The 15,826-nt window shown below is 39.7% G+C and overlaps 1 protein-coding gene across 7 annotated transcripts in view; it reads right to left on the minus strand.

Annotated features, from left to right (window-relative positions):
* The window catches only part of rg (A kinase anchor protein rugose), an 803,540-nt gene that overhangs the window by 16,173 nt on the left and 771,541 nt on the right, over positions 1–15,826 (minus strand). For all 7 annotated transcript variants that reach the window (XM_070098204.1, XM_070098202.1, XM_070098203.1 and 4 more), the window contains 5 exons: positions 13,935–14,102; positions 12,804–12,893; positions 11,186–11,363; positions 1,812–1,892; positions 1,493–1,666 (listed from right to left, as the gene is read on the minus strand). In XM_070098204.1, coding sequence (XP_069954305.1) covers positions 1,493–1,666; positions 1,812–1,892; positions 11,186–11,363; positions 12,804–12,893; positions 13,935–14,102 — 691 coding nt within the window. The remainder of the gene's footprint in view (positions 1–1,492; positions 1,667–1,811; positions 1,893–11,185; positions 11,364–12,803; positions 12,894–13,934; positions 14,103–15,826) is intronic.

The raw sequence follows: 15,826 nt of genomic DNA on the forward strand, positions 1-15,826 counted from the left end.
CAGTACCTTTAACAGTCATGTTCCTTCTCTAACTGTACTTCTACAACTGTTGGATACAGTGGAAACTGATAAAAGTGTGAAAAATTTCTTAAATAATATAACTGTGTAGGAAACTTTGATAACCATAGCTATAATAAAGTTGTTTGTGTTGTTGATATATAAGGCCACTAACTTATGTAGTACTGACCCATAGTTTACACCTTCCCACATCTCCCAGACATAACCCACTAACACCACTGGAAGCATGGATTAAAATGCACATGTCATCAAAGATCCTGTAAAACAATATTTTATTACAGTCCTACTGCATTTTCCTTGGTTGTTGCTATCTTCAATGCATACATTTTTTAGTTTCTATATGCGTACTATGTACGTATATTTGTTTTCAACATACTGGCCGTATCCCACCAAGGCAGGGTGACCTAAATAAACTTTTGTTTTTCTTTTTACATTCAGTAACTCATACTGGAGAGGGATGGTTACTAGCCCCTTGCTCTAGGTTCTATATGTTCAGTACAATTTGGTAAGGCAATATGGCTTTTATTTCTGTTATGTTTACATGTATGCCTAGGGTTGATATGATAAGCCTAACTGCATCCAACTTAATCCAGCAGGGCTGTATCAACGTCTCAACACAGACATTAGCAAAATAAAATTAAAAGAAAAAAAAAGTTATTCTGTATTTTTTGGGGGGGAAGAATCAAGATGATCTTATTTTTTTCCCCACATACTTTGCATTACATAATGCTAATTTACACAAGACAATTTTCAGAAATGTATCCCCCACATTATAGGTTTACTCAACTTAATAATTGGCATTTTAACACTATATATAGCAGAACCCCCTGTATCCACAGATTCGATTTCTGCAACTTACCCTGGCTCGAAAATAACCCTTAATTTTGCTTAATAATGGCCCCAAAGTGAAAAAGTAGTGATGCTGGTAGTTCTTCAAAGCCTAAGAGAAGCCATGAAGTGCTTCCCATCATGAAAAAGTGCTAATTCTTGACTTATTGTGCATAATTTATCAATTAAACTTTATTATAGGGTTCAATACTATCCACAATTACGGGTATTCACAGTAGATCTTGGAATGTATCCCCCGTGGATAATGGGGGACTACAGTATAGTTAAATAACCTCAATACATATTTAATTCTCTCAACTCATCTCTAGTTTATCTGTAATTACTTACAGTAGTACATTTTAATTCCAATAAATGATCAAGAGCATAATCTATTATAGCATTAAATTACATTACTGTTTTTATCAAGGTACTGCTATTTGTGTGCAATGAAATTATTATTATATACAGTATATAGAACAAATTTAAACCATCTTCACACCTATGTAATGCATTTTCAAAAGAAAATTACTGTCACTAGGTGTAAATACTTCATCCCAAAAGTTGATGAAAACTACCAGATCAATTGACACATTTAATAATATCTGTACAATATAAGTAATAACATGTAATATAAGCAAGAACCAACCTGTCTCAGTGGAGAATACACGAAAGCTGTTGTCCCAGAAGCCACAGGCAATAATGAAACGCGAGTCGACGGTAGTTACAAAACAATTGCTCCTCATCCGAACTTTCTGACTGAAGTTGTCTCCTAGATGACGTTTCTGCTGCTGACTACTGCTGTTGCCTGAAGCAGCTTGCTCTGAGGGGTAATTTATTATTTACACAATTCCTTTAGGAGATATAATTTATAGGAACTCTGATAACAATTAATGCTTCTTGAACATTTTCATTACATATAAACAGAATTCTATCAGTGAAATCAGACAGAATGCTCGGTATCTTACGTAGGACGGGATCCATGGACAGAGGCAAGAGTGTGGACGGTGACTGACTACCTTCAGCATAGCTGGGACTCTGTACATTCACTGAAAGATAATTTTTTTTAGTTATTACTCATGAAAAATAAATCTTCTAAAGTTAACAATTTACAATTTTATTGAACTGGATAACCATAAAGTCATATTTCCTATTAGAAATGTAGTGAAACTTCATTACTCACAGCTTTGGTATTCAAAAAACTACTTTTCATAGTAAATTTCTTTGGACTGTCCAGCAAACTTAATACACAGTACAGTACTCAATTACCGACAGACTCGAGGATCCTGCAGGGTCTGTCCACAATGAGGCAACTAGTACCCAAGAACCATAAAAATGTAAATGATGGAAAAACTTTTACTTCATATAATGGAGGAATGTAGTGCAGTTCTAGGGTCTGCACAGATTAGGAATACATCCAGCACGAATTGTATCCAACCAAAAACAAATGGTGCAAATTCTATGTTTAGGACATCTGTAAACATGGAATATCAGGGAAAACGAATGAGGCATGCAACTTTGAGCATCCCAAAAAATGCCACAACCTCCTGTCTAAAGGAGTGTGTCATTCTACTTCTTGCAAATTCTTCCACCCTGAGATGTGTCATTCTTCAGTCCTTGAAAAACAATGTTACAATACCAATTGCACCGCATACCATTTAAAAGGGACTAGGAGGCACACACCCTGTACAACACATCATAGTAGCTATGGTAGTTATGACAACACCAAGTGATTATTTAGTGGTAGGAAACAAAGAGATAACCAAAATAGTCCACCACCTTGGAGCCTTGTTAGACTGGAAGCACAGCCAATGGCCCTTCTGGACTCACAGCTACTGATGCCAACAACAAAATCCCCCCAACGAACATGCAACACAACCTCATTTATATTTGCTAATATACAGGGCCTTAAGCCATCTACCAACAACAAAATACCTTTCATTAGTAGACTTCTAGGGGAGTCAAATACACTGTAGCCTTCACAGAGACCCATGCAAAAGATTACTTTGACAGTGAAATATGGATACCTGGATACAACCTTTTCAGATGTGACAGAAAGAACAGGCAACATGGGAAGGTTGGCCTGTATGTCAAAGAGGTACTCATTTGCACAGAGATACTGAACACCACATATGATGTAGTTGAAGTTCTGATAAAAAATCGAGAACCAAAACTTAGTCATTGTACTTGTATATAAGCCACCAGATGCAACTTCCCAACAGTTCGAAGAACAACTATCAAAAATTGACTCCTGTCTGGGAAACTTTCCAGCCTCATCTCCAAACATCTTGCTGCTTGGTGACTTCAATTTAAGACATATAAAATGGAAGAATATAGCAAATAATGTTGTAGCAGAAATAATCCCTGGAGGCAGCTCAGATGAAAAGTCTCACACACAGGAGCTGCTGAATTTCTGCAACAAACACACCCTAAGTCAGCAGATAGTGGAGCCAACAAGACTGGAGAACATCCTAGACCTTATTTTCACAAATAATGAGGACTTGGTAAGAAACATAACATCAAAAACAACAAATTCTGATCACAATCTAATTGAAGTCTAGACTTACATACACAGGAGTCCTGATCAGCAAAATACATACAGCTATGAGGGTACCTTTACCAAATTCAAGTTCAACAACAAGAACCTCATCTAGGATCAGGTAAACTATGCCCTAAATGAAACATGCTGGGAAGATATCTTAAATTACACGGACCCTAACCAATGCCTTGAAAAGATCAACCTCCTGGTGGCTGAAGTATGTTCAAGGTATATTCCTAAAAGAAAAAAGAAAAGAAGTAAACTGGAGAGAGGCGCTCCCTCTACAGGAGAAGACGAAGAATCACGGAGCTCCTCAAGAATGCCAGATTATCTGGTACACATAAGGAAGTGCTAACCAGGGATGTGGAAAATATTGAGCTACAGTTAAAAGACTCATACAGGATCCAGGAGAGACGAGAGGAGTTAAAAGCAATTAGTGAAAATGAAAGAAATTCAAAATATTTCTTTTCGTATGCCAAAAACAAGGCAAAAACCACTTCTAGTACAGGGCCCCTGCTCAGACAAGATGGATCCTACACAGACGACAACAAAGAAACGAGTGAGATACTGAAATCTCAATATGACTCTGTGTTCAGCGAGCCACTAATCAGTCTAAAGATACACAATCCAAACAATTTTTTCCATGAATGAGCCTCAAAACCCTGCCAATGTATGCCAAATTTCTAACATAACCCTTACTCAACTAGACTTTGAGAAAGCCATCGACGACATGCCCGTGCAATCAGCCCCAGGCCCAGACTAGTGGAACTCGGTGTTCATTAAGAAACGCAAGAAACCCCTCTCACGGGCCCTCAGTATACTATGGAGAAGGAGCTTTGACACAGGTGAGATTCCAAAGTCAATAAAAATGATGGATATAGCTCCACTCCATAAAGGTGGCAGCAAAGCAGTAGCTAAGAACTATAGACCAATAGCTTTAAGGTCCCATATCATAAAAAATCTTTGAGAGAGTTCTAAGAAGCGGGATAGCAAACCACCTGGACTCCCAAAAATTGCACAACCCAGGGCAACATGGTTTCAGAGCACGTCACTCCTCCCTTTCGCAACTGCTAGACCACTATGATATGGTCTTAGATGCATTGGAAAGCAAACAGAATGCAGATGTAGTATACACAGATTTGGCAAAAGCCTTTGACAAGCGAGACCATGGTGTAATAGCACACAAAATGCGTGATAAGGGATAACTGGCAAAGTAGGCAGATGGATTTTCAACTTTCTAACCAATCGCACACAAAGAGTAGTGGTAAACAGAGTTAAATCAGATGATGCCATAGTGAAGAGCTCTGTCCCACAAGGCACAGTACTTGCACCTATCCTGTTCCTCATTCTCATATCAGACATAGAGATGTAAACCATAGCACTGTATCATCCTCTGCAGATGATACTAGGATATGCATGAGTGTGTCATTCATTGAGGACACGGCAAAGCTCCAAGAAGATATAAACCAAGTTTTCCAATGGGCAACAAGAACAATATGATGTTCAATGAAGACAAATTCCAATTACTCCATAACTAGGACTGAGTATACTACAAACTCTAATCACACATTAGAACAGAAAAGACATGTGAAGGACCTGGGTGTGGTAATGTCCAAAGACCTCACCTTCAAGGACCACAACAATGCCACTATCACATCTGCAAAGAAACTGATAAGATGGATAATGAAAACATTCAAGACAAGAGATGCTAAGCCAATGATGATCCTTTTTAAATCACTTGTTCTCTCTAGGCTGGAATACTGCTGTACATTAACATCCCCATTCAAGGCAGGTGAAATTGAAGATCTAGAGAATGTACAGAGAACCTTTACTGCACGTATAAGTTCCATCAAACACCTTAACTACGGGGAATGCCTGGAAGCACTTGGCTTGTACTTGCTGGAGTGCAGGCGAGAGAGATATATCATAATCTACACCTGGAAGATTCTGGAGGGACTGGTCCCTAATATGCACACACAAATCACTCCATACGAAAGGAAAAGACTTGGCAGGTGATGCAACATACCCCCAGTGAAAAGTACGGGCGTCACTGGTACACTACGAGAAAATGCAATAAGTGTCCAGAGCCCTAGACTGTTCAACAGCCTCCCACCAGCAATAAGGAGCATTACCATTAGACCCCTGGTTGTCTTCAAGAGGGAGCTGGACAGATACCTAAAGTTGGTGCCAGATCAGCCGGGCTGTGGTTCGTATGTTGGATTGCGTGCGGCCAGCAGTAACAGCCTCGTTGATCAGGCCCTGATCCACCAGGAGGCCTGGTCATGGATCAGGCCGCGGGGGCGTTGATCCCCAGAATACCCTCCAGGTAGACTATAATATTATATAGGTTCATCTCGCTTATTTTTCTACAAAACTGGATTGTGAGCAAGGTAACATTCATGAAGAGATTCAGGGAAACTGGTTAGCAGGAATTGAGTCCTGGAGGTGGGCAGTACAGTGCCTGCACTCTGAAGGGATTGAAGGGGGGGATATGTTGCAGTTTTTTTTTTTAACTGTAGTGTAGGCATGCCTCTGGCAAGACAGTGATGGAATGATAGGTGATGAAAGTGTTTCTTCTTTTTTTGAGTCACCCTGCCTCAGTGGGAAATGGCTGATGTGTTAATAAAAAAAAAAATTAAGGGAAATCACAATAGTGCTGTATATAAGGGGAAATTTGAGGAAAGTAGCTGGTCCCATTATTTACGTACTGAACAAACTCGAAAAGAATTGGAGACAAAATGGAGTTGCTTTCTATGGTATTTAAAAAAAAAAAAGTGGGAGGAAAGAAAAAGCTTTACTTTAAGTGCAGGTACACCTACCATCCGACTTACGACCTGCTCAACATACGACGACTCGACTTATGACCGTGCTTTTTATGCCAAATTTCTGGGAAATAAACAAGTGTTTGTGTTGTACACAGTGTTTATCCTAAACCTTACAGTATAAAATACAGTACTAACATCATAAAAAGTAAAGTAAAACATGAAATGCCAAAATAAAACAATAAAATAAAGTCATTACAAAAATGTTATGTTGATATTCAGTAGTAAAGTTCGACTTACGTCCATTTCGACTTACGACCGTTTTCTCGGAGCCGAACTCGGTCATAAGTCGGATGGTAGGTGTATAAGACTCAGAAACACGGGTACACTGAGCTAAATGCCACACACACAATATTTATTTACCAGTTAATTAAACAATTCACTATGTACCCTGCCAAACACATTCAAGCACGACTGTATTTGGTTGAAAATAAGGTGCCTACACATTGTAGGCACTCACTAAAGATGAGAACTTGTTGTTCATTAAAAATTACGAGAGAAAAAACAAGACGTGGAGCTGGAATCCGATGAGGATTGGCTGTCATTGCCACTCTTATAATTTTGAACCCAAGAAATAAATGTAGCTTTGTATTTTGTTGGAAATACTGGAAAATGTGGCAATATATCAAAAGCATTCAGTGTAACTAAGTACGGTATGACAAAAGCATGATATAATCTGAGAGGAAGCCAGTTGGTTAGTGAAGTGGCAGGCTGAATAGTTAGTGCCACTTGAATTATTTCACAAAACAAATTAGTGTTGTCTTTTGCAGAAAATAACTAGACATAACAGGTATTCAATGAAGATGAAACTGGGTTATATCAATTTGTATTTCAAGAGAGAAAAAGCATGAATTATCTTGAAAGGTAGTCAGTGGATCAGCTAACAGGTAGCATTGATGGATACAGTCACTTGCATGTCTCTGCATTAATTATTATTATTATTATCACACTGGCCGATTCCCACCAAGGCAGGGTGGCCTGAAAAAGAAAAACTTTCACCATCATTCACTCCATCACTGTCTTGCCAGAAGGGTGCTTTACACTACAGTTTTTAAACTGCAACATTAACACCCCTCCTTCAGAGTGCAGGCACTGTACTTCCCATCTCCAGGACTCAAGTCCGGCCTGCCGGTTTCCCTGAACCCCTTCATAAATGTTACTTTGCTCACACTCCAACAGCACGTCAAGTATTAAAAACCATTTGTCTCCATTCACTCTTATCAAACACGCTCACGCATGCCTGCTGGAAGTCCAAGCCCCTGGCACACAAAACCTCCTTTACCCCCTCCCTCCAACCTTTCCTAGGCCGACCCCTACCCCGCCTTCCTTCCACTACAGACTGATACACTCTTGAAGTCACTCTGTTTCGCTCCATTCTCTCTACATGTCCGAACCACCTCAACAACCCTTCCTCAGCCCTCTGGACAACAGTTTTGGTAATCCCGCACCTCCTCCTAACTTCCAAACTACGAATTCTCTGCATTATATTCACACCACACATTGCCCTCAGACATGACATCTCCACTGCCTCCAGCCTTCTCGCTGCAACATTCATCACCCATGCTTCACACCCATATAAGAGCGTTGGTAAAACCATACTCTCATACATTCCCCTCTTTGCCTCCAAGGACAAAGTTCTTTGTCTCCACAGACTCCTAAGTGCACCACTCACCCTTTTTCCCTCATCAATTCTATGATTCACCTCATCTTTCATAGACCCATCCGCTGACACGTCCACTCCCAAATATCTGAATACATTCACCTCCTCCATACTCTCTCCCTCCAATTTGATATCCAATCTTTCATCACCTAATCTTTTTTATCCTCATAACCTTACTCTTTCCTGTATTCACTTTTAACTTTCTTCTTTTGCATACCCTACCAAATTCATCCACCCATCTCTGCAACTTCTCTTCAGAATCTCCCAAGAGCACAGTGTCATCAGCAAAGAGCAACTGTGACAACTCCCACTTTATGTGTGATTCTTTATCTTTTAACTCCACGCTTTTTGCCAAGACCCTCGCATTTACTTCTCTTACAACCCCATCTATATTAAACAACCATGGTGACATCACACATCCTTGTCTAAGGCCTACTTTTACTGGGAAATAATTTCCCTCTTTCCTACATACTCTAACTTGAGCCTCACTATCATCGTAAAAACTCTTCACTGCTTTCAGTAACCTACCTCCTACACCATACACCTGCAACATCTGCCACATTGCCCCCCTATCCACCCTGTCATACGCCTTTTCCAAATCCATAAATGCCACAAAGACCTCTTTAGTCTTATCTAAATACTGTTCACTTATATGTTTCACTGTAAACACCTGGTCCACACACCCCCTACCTTTCCTAAAGCCTCCTTGTTCATCTGCTATCCTATTCTCCATCTTACTCTTAATTCTTTCAATAATAACTCTACCATACACTTTACCAGGTATACTCAACAGACTTCTCCCCCTATAATTTTTGCACTCTCTTTTGTCCCCTTTGCCTTTATACAAAGGAACTATGCATGCTCTCTGCCAATCCCTAGGTACCTTACCCTCTTCCATACATTTATTAAATAATTGCACCAACCACTCCAAAACTATATCCCCACCTGCTTTTAACATTTCTATCTTTATCCCATCAATCCCGGCTGCCTTACCCCCTTTCATTTTACATACTGCCTCACAAACTTCCCCCACACTCACAACTGGCTCTTCCTCACTCCTACAAGATGTTATTCCTCCTTGCCCTATACACGAAATCACAGCTTCCCTATCTTCATCAACATTTAACAATTCCTCAAAATATTCCCTCCATCTTCCCAATACCTCTAATTCTCCATTTAATAACTCTCCTCTTCGATTTTTAACTGACAAATCCATTTGTTCTCTAGGCTTCCTTAACTTGTTAATCTCACTCCAAAACTTTTTCTTATTTTCAACAAAATTTGTTGATAACATCTCACCCACTCTCTCATTTGCTCTCTTTTTACATTGCTTCACCACTCTCTTAACCTCTCTCTTTTTCTCCATATACTCTTCCCTCCTTGCATCACTTCTACTTTGTAAAAACTTCTCATATGCTAACTTTTTCTCCCTGCATTAAATGAATAAATTATAGTACTGTGTTTTGCTCTATATGGATGAAACTAGCTTGCTTTGTCTCACATTTCAAGACACAAGTTAGACTTTCAAAAATGGAATTTTTAAAATATTGGAGAACAGTGATTGCTTGTGATTCTCAAGGATTTGGTATATATAACACTTCCAGGAACATAACCCTGTGAATAACAGTTTCACTGTATTTATGAAACAGAAATCAAATTAATTTGCACATTTCTACACTAAGGAAGAAATTAATGCTTAGGTATTCTAGCTTTAAATTATATATTGCATTCAGCATCAAGATACTGTATTATGAACAATGATACCATTTTTTTTTTCAACAAGTCGGCCGTCTCCCACCGAGGCAGGGTGACCCAAAAAGAAAGATAATCCCCAAAAAGTAAAATACTTTCATCATTCAAAATTTTCACCACACTCACACATAATCACTGTTTTTACAGAGGTGCCCAGAATACAACAGTTTAGAAGCATACAAGTATAAAAATACACAATATATCCCTCCAAACTGCCAATATCCCAAACCCCTCCTTTAGAGTGCAGGCATTGTACTTCCCATTTCCAGGACTCAAGTCTGGCTATATATTCAGGGTTTCCCTGAATCCCTTCACTAAATATTACCCAGCTCACACTCCAACAGTTCACCAGGTCCCAAATACCATTCGTCTCCATTCACTCCTATCTAACACGCTCATGCACGCTTGCTGGAAGTCCAAACCCCTCGCCCACAACACCTCCTTTCTAAATCTAAATTTATCCTTTACCCCCTCCCTCCAACCTTTTCGAGGACGACCCCTACCCTGCCTTCCTTCTCCAACAGATTTATACGCTTTCCATATCATTCTACTTTGATCCATTCTCTCTAAATGACCAAACCACCTCAACAAACCCTCTTCAGCCCTCTGACTAATACTTTTTATTAACTCCACACCTTCTCCTAATTTCCACACTCATAATTTTCTGCATAATATTTACACCACACATTGCCCTTAGACAGGACATTTCCACTGCCTCCAACTGCCTCCTCGCTGCAGCATTTACAACCCAAGCTTCAGACCCATATAAAAGTGTTGGTACTACTATACTTTCATACATTCCCTTCTTTGCCTCCACAGATAACATTTTTTGCCTCCACATATACCTCAATGCACCACTCGCCTTTTTTCCTTCATCAATTCTACGATTAACCTCATCCTTCATGAATCCATCTGCTGACACATCAACTCCCAAATATCTGAAAACATTCACTTCTTCCATACTCCTCCCCAATTTGATATCCAATTTTTCTTTATCTAAATCATTTGATACCCTCATCACCTTACTCTTTTCTATGATCACTTTCAACTTTCTACCTTTACACACACTCCCAAATTCATCCACTAACCTTTGCAATTTTTCTTTAGAATCTCCCATAAGCACAGTATCATCAGCAAAAAGTAACTGTGTCACTTTCCATTTTGTATTTAATTCCCCATAATTTAATCCCACCCCTCTCCCGAACACCCTAGCATTTACTTCTGTTACAACCCCATCTATAAATATATTAAACAACCATGGTGACATTACACATCCCTGTCAAAGACCTACTTTTACCGGGAAGTAGTCTCCCTCTCTTCTACACGCCCTAACCTGAGCCTCACTATCCTCATAAAAACTCTTTACAGCATTTAGTAACTTACCACCTATTCCATATACTTGCAACATGTGCCACATTGCTCCCCTATCCACTATCATATGCCTTTTCTAAATCCATAAATTCAATAAAACCTTCCCTACCTTTATCTAAATACTGTTCACATATATGCTTCAAAAAGAATAAGAAGAAGATACCATTTCTAATCACAAAATAAAAGTAGAGTACATACCAGAGTAGTTAGTGTTCCAGCGGTTGATAGCAAAATGATGATTGTTTGTGAGGGTAACAACAGATGGAAGAGGCAGCTGAGGATAAGTATTGGCAGAGATATGACAGATAGGGGAGTTGCTCACAAACTTCATCACCATACACACGTCCTCACACACACCAGAAAACATCAGCGGTGACTGCAAAAGAATCGTAATACAAAAGAATCAGAATAATGACCAAACACCAACCACAAATTCATACATTATATACTGTACAGATAACTATTTTAAGCTTGATCATGAATCCTTTTTCCAATGTTGCTACTTTACTCAGTCAAATAATTAATGGTTAATAGTAGATAGTATTAATATAGTATTTATTCACAAAGACACTAAACTAGAGTCCACTGACTTATATATCACACAAAATTTTTTTAAGATTTCTTACATCAAAATAACCTGAGATACATCATGATTAAGCAAGTATTCTGTATGCTTTAGTGTTCTGCTTATTCAGAAACCAGTTATCAAGAATTTTTAATTTCCCAGAACTTGGATATTTATATATATATATCATTTACAATGCTCAACTAAATTTAAGATACCCAACACATTATTCAATTGCAAGTTTTAAATAAACAATGCAATAAAATGACTTACTGGAGCCACCCAACAAGCAATGCATAAGTCAGCAGGCCTTACATTTACAGATATGTACATTTAAAATATATTTAGAGTGATATATAGAGTACAAGTAAATTCTTTATCTTATTTACAGGCAATACATTTACAATGTCTCGTAAAATATTCACATTTATATGTAATTCATTTGCAAATTCATGTAAGGTATCCATCTTACTTCATATGCTTATTCAGTAACTACCTCATTAACAGGCAATTCAATAAATGTAGGGTAATAATTATGGTAAGCTAAGATGGGTCCAGGTATGCAGAATATCCTTATATCTGGAATAACCTTTGTTCCATTCTTTCTGGATGTAAGAGACTTTACTGTAACAGCATAGTATGACTGTTATATACCTTCCTACAAAATATAATAAAGCTATCATATAAAGTCATTCCTCACCTTCATGCTACATATCATATACAGTGGACCCCCGGTTAACGATATTTTTTCACTCCAGAAGTATGTTCAGGTGCCAGTACTGACTGAATTTGTTCCCATAAGGAATATTGTGAAGTAGATTAGTCCATTTCAGACCCCCAAACATACACATACAAACGCACTTACATAAATACACTTACATAATTGGTCGCATTCGGAGGTGATCGTTATGCGGGGGTCCACTGTACGTGAAAATATGTAGACTTACAGTAAATAAGTTATTTAACTGAATGGCAATTAAAACTACTGAAAAGTGAGCTGGATTATCTTTAACATTAAACTTGCAAGACAATTTTTAAATACGCTTCAAGCTATAAAATCCGTTTTGAAATACAGTAGATTGCCTCTATGATGGCTGATCAGTCAGGCTATCAGTCATAGCAGCATTCTGTTCGACATAAGCACCACATCCTCATTGATCAAGTGTTACCTGGAGTAATTAGTAAAGTTCCTTCTTGAAGACATACATGGGTGTGCGTGTAATGCGTGAACGACTTGGCACCAAAACTCACCAGATGCATAGCTGAAGAGCGAGGTGGATGGGGCTCCATCAACAACTGAGATGGGGTCTGTCCGAAGTTTCGAATTTGGTTCTCAATAGCCTGGAAACAAAATTTAGAATAGTAACAATGATAAGACAGACAATTCTAAGCTAAATTTTTATTGTTCATGTTAATTTAGCTAAGTGTATGAACATAATTATAAACCAAATAAAACACCTTACAAATACAGTAGGGCCCCACTTACATGGCAGGTTAGGTTCCAGGCTACCGCCATAAAGCAGAAATCGTCGTAAAGTGGAATGCCCTTTTTTCCACTTATAAATGCATATAAATGCTGGATAACAAGTTTTACACCAATATATATTAAGTTAGCAATAGAACTAGGTATTAAAAAACAATAAAAAAAGTAAAATACACATATAGTACACTCATTACTTACCTTAAAATATTTATGGTCTTAATACAGGTTGCGAGGTGAGTAGTATTTATTTGTAAGAAGTCAGGGGTGGGGAGGTATGGTAGCCAGACAGGCCAGGCCACCCCACCCACTCGTGATAAACTATGACATTGAAAGCGTCCCAGAGCAATAAAATGCATACACAGTCTTACCAGAGGTATGCAGATATGTATTACAGTACAATTGAAATGACCTCCGAAACAGCAACATCGCCATCTCTCGAGTATGCAAGTACTGTAAGCACCTCTCGTACATAAAATAAAAAATAAAACAAAACAGCAACACTTAATTAACATTCATTTTCTCAATGTGTTGTGCATGTATGCCAAACAAAAATTCAAATACATATACACGTAGTTACTATAAATATTATCGTGAAAATAAACTTTTCCTTCTATGTTTGTCATGAAATCCTTTCCTTATGCTTCCTTATGTCCAATAAAAATTCTCACATTCTACAATGTGAAATTCATTACCTACATTAGTTGCTCTGTCACTGTTTTCATGGATATGTATGAGGCAAGACAAAATTACAATGTTATTACGTACTTTTGCCGCCAGAAAACCCCAAACTTTGCCAGCCTACCAACATGTTACAGTACATTTACTTAAAAACTTAAAATACAAAAATTGGCAAACACAAGTTTTACAATTAATTTAAATTATGTAATTACCATCCTTACCTCTCTCATTACTAAGTCCTGAATTGAATCCAAGTCAACAGAGCCTTCATATGTGAGGTAATAAAAGACATTAGTGGCTCGTACTGCCTCAGGCCCACGCTGTTTGTATCCAAAGATGAGGTCAATCCATTGATGCAACTGACAAGAGACAAACTCAGATTCCAGTGCCTGCAAAAGAAGAAAATTATGAGTTATTACAATAGGTTTTAGCTCACCATTTCAGACTTGGATGAGCCGAATCGAAATGGTTATAGGGAATAACGGAATTTGGCTATCTTGTTAACAAATTAGTTATGAAAAACTCAAGAACTGAAAACTTGCATCTATGAATATATATATATTTATGCTTTGACAATTACATTAATAATACTGGAATAAAAGTGAACATAACACAGTCAGATACGGGTTATATAGTTTTTCTTTTTTTTTTTAGAGAACAGTGTGCTCAAAAAAGATTTTGAATTAGTATACTGAAGATGTTTACTAAAGTGCTAATGCTTTGCGAGTTGACTAATTTTTATACCATACTTGGTTAATGTCACAGTTATAAAACTGTTTATTGATGCATTATTGTGGAGTCTAATTTATTTTGGTTTTGGGACCAATAACAGTGTCACTCAAATCCATTATGTTAAGTGGAAGTCTTATACATTATATGTACAGTGAAACTCCGGATTTCGGCTGCCCTGAGAATGTCCCGCTTCGGGTTCCGACCGCTTTTTTCAGCCAAATTTTGTCCCATGTTTCGGCCGGCATACCAGACCTGTCCGCCTGCCCACACAGGCATTGAGAGCAGTCTAGCGTTGTTTATCCTTGAGTGAACATTGCCCTGCCCAGGCAGGCAGGCAGGGCAGGCAGGCAGGGCAGGGCAGGGCAGGGCAGGGCAGGGCAGGCCAGGGCAGGGCAGGGCAGGCAGGGCAGGCCAGGGCAGGGCAGGGCAGGGCAGGGCAGGGCAGGGCAGGGCAGGGCAGGGCAGGCCAGGGCAGGCCAGGGCAGGGCAGGGCAGGGCAGGCCAGGGCAGGGCAGGCCAGGGCAGGGCAGGCAGGGCAGGGCAGGCAGGCAAGCAGGGAAGGGCAGGGCAGGGCAGGGCAGGGCAGGGCAGGGCAGGGCAGACAGGCAGGGCAGGGCAGACAGGCAGGGCAGGGCAGGGCAGACAGGCAGGGCAGGGCAGGGCAGGGCAGACAGGCAGGGCAGGGCAGGGCAGACAGGCAGGGCAGGGCAGGGCAGACAGGCAGGGCAGGGCAGGGCAGACAGGCAGGGCAGGGCAGGGCAGACAGGCAGGGCAGGGCAGGGCAGGGAAGGGCAGGGCAGGGCAGGCATTAATTGTGACTGTGAAATAAGTCACCAGGCCTCCCGATGGATCAGGGCCTGATCAGCCTAGTTGATCAGGCCCTGATCCATCGGGAGGCCTGGTCATGGACCGGGCCGCGGGGGCGTTGATCCCCGGAATAACCTCCAGGTATGGGCCCTGTGGTAAAGGAAGTGAAGAACACCATAGCAATGAAGAAGGAGTTAGTAGAAAAATATGAGAGTGGCATTCATGTGGGGGAGCGTGCCAGGATGTACGGCAAAAACACATCAACTATCACTTCTATCCTGGCGAAGAGAAAAGAACTCAAGCTGAGGTTGCAAAAGGTGTTGTCATGTTATCCAAAAATAGATTACAACAGTCGAAGAGGATGAGAAGTTGTTGGTGGTGTGGTTCAACAATAAACAGATAGCGGGTGACAGTGTTTCAGTCGATCATTTGTGAGAAGGCAAGGCAGTTGCATGCCGATCTCAAAGAAAATGCCTGGAACCAGTGCTGATGTTAGTGAATTTAAGGCCAGCAGAGGCTGGTTTGACAGATTTAAGAAGCATAGTGGCATACATAGTGTGGTAAGCCATGATAA

The sequence above is a fragment of the Cherax quadricarinatus genome, chromosome 61 (assembly GCF_038502225.1).
Source record: "Cherax quadricarinatus isolate ZL_2023a chromosome 61, ASM3850222v1, whole genome shotgun sequence".
Classification (NCBI taxonomy): domain Eukaryota; kingdom Metazoa; phylum Arthropoda; class Malacostraca; order Decapoda; family Parastacidae; genus Cherax; species Cherax quadricarinatus.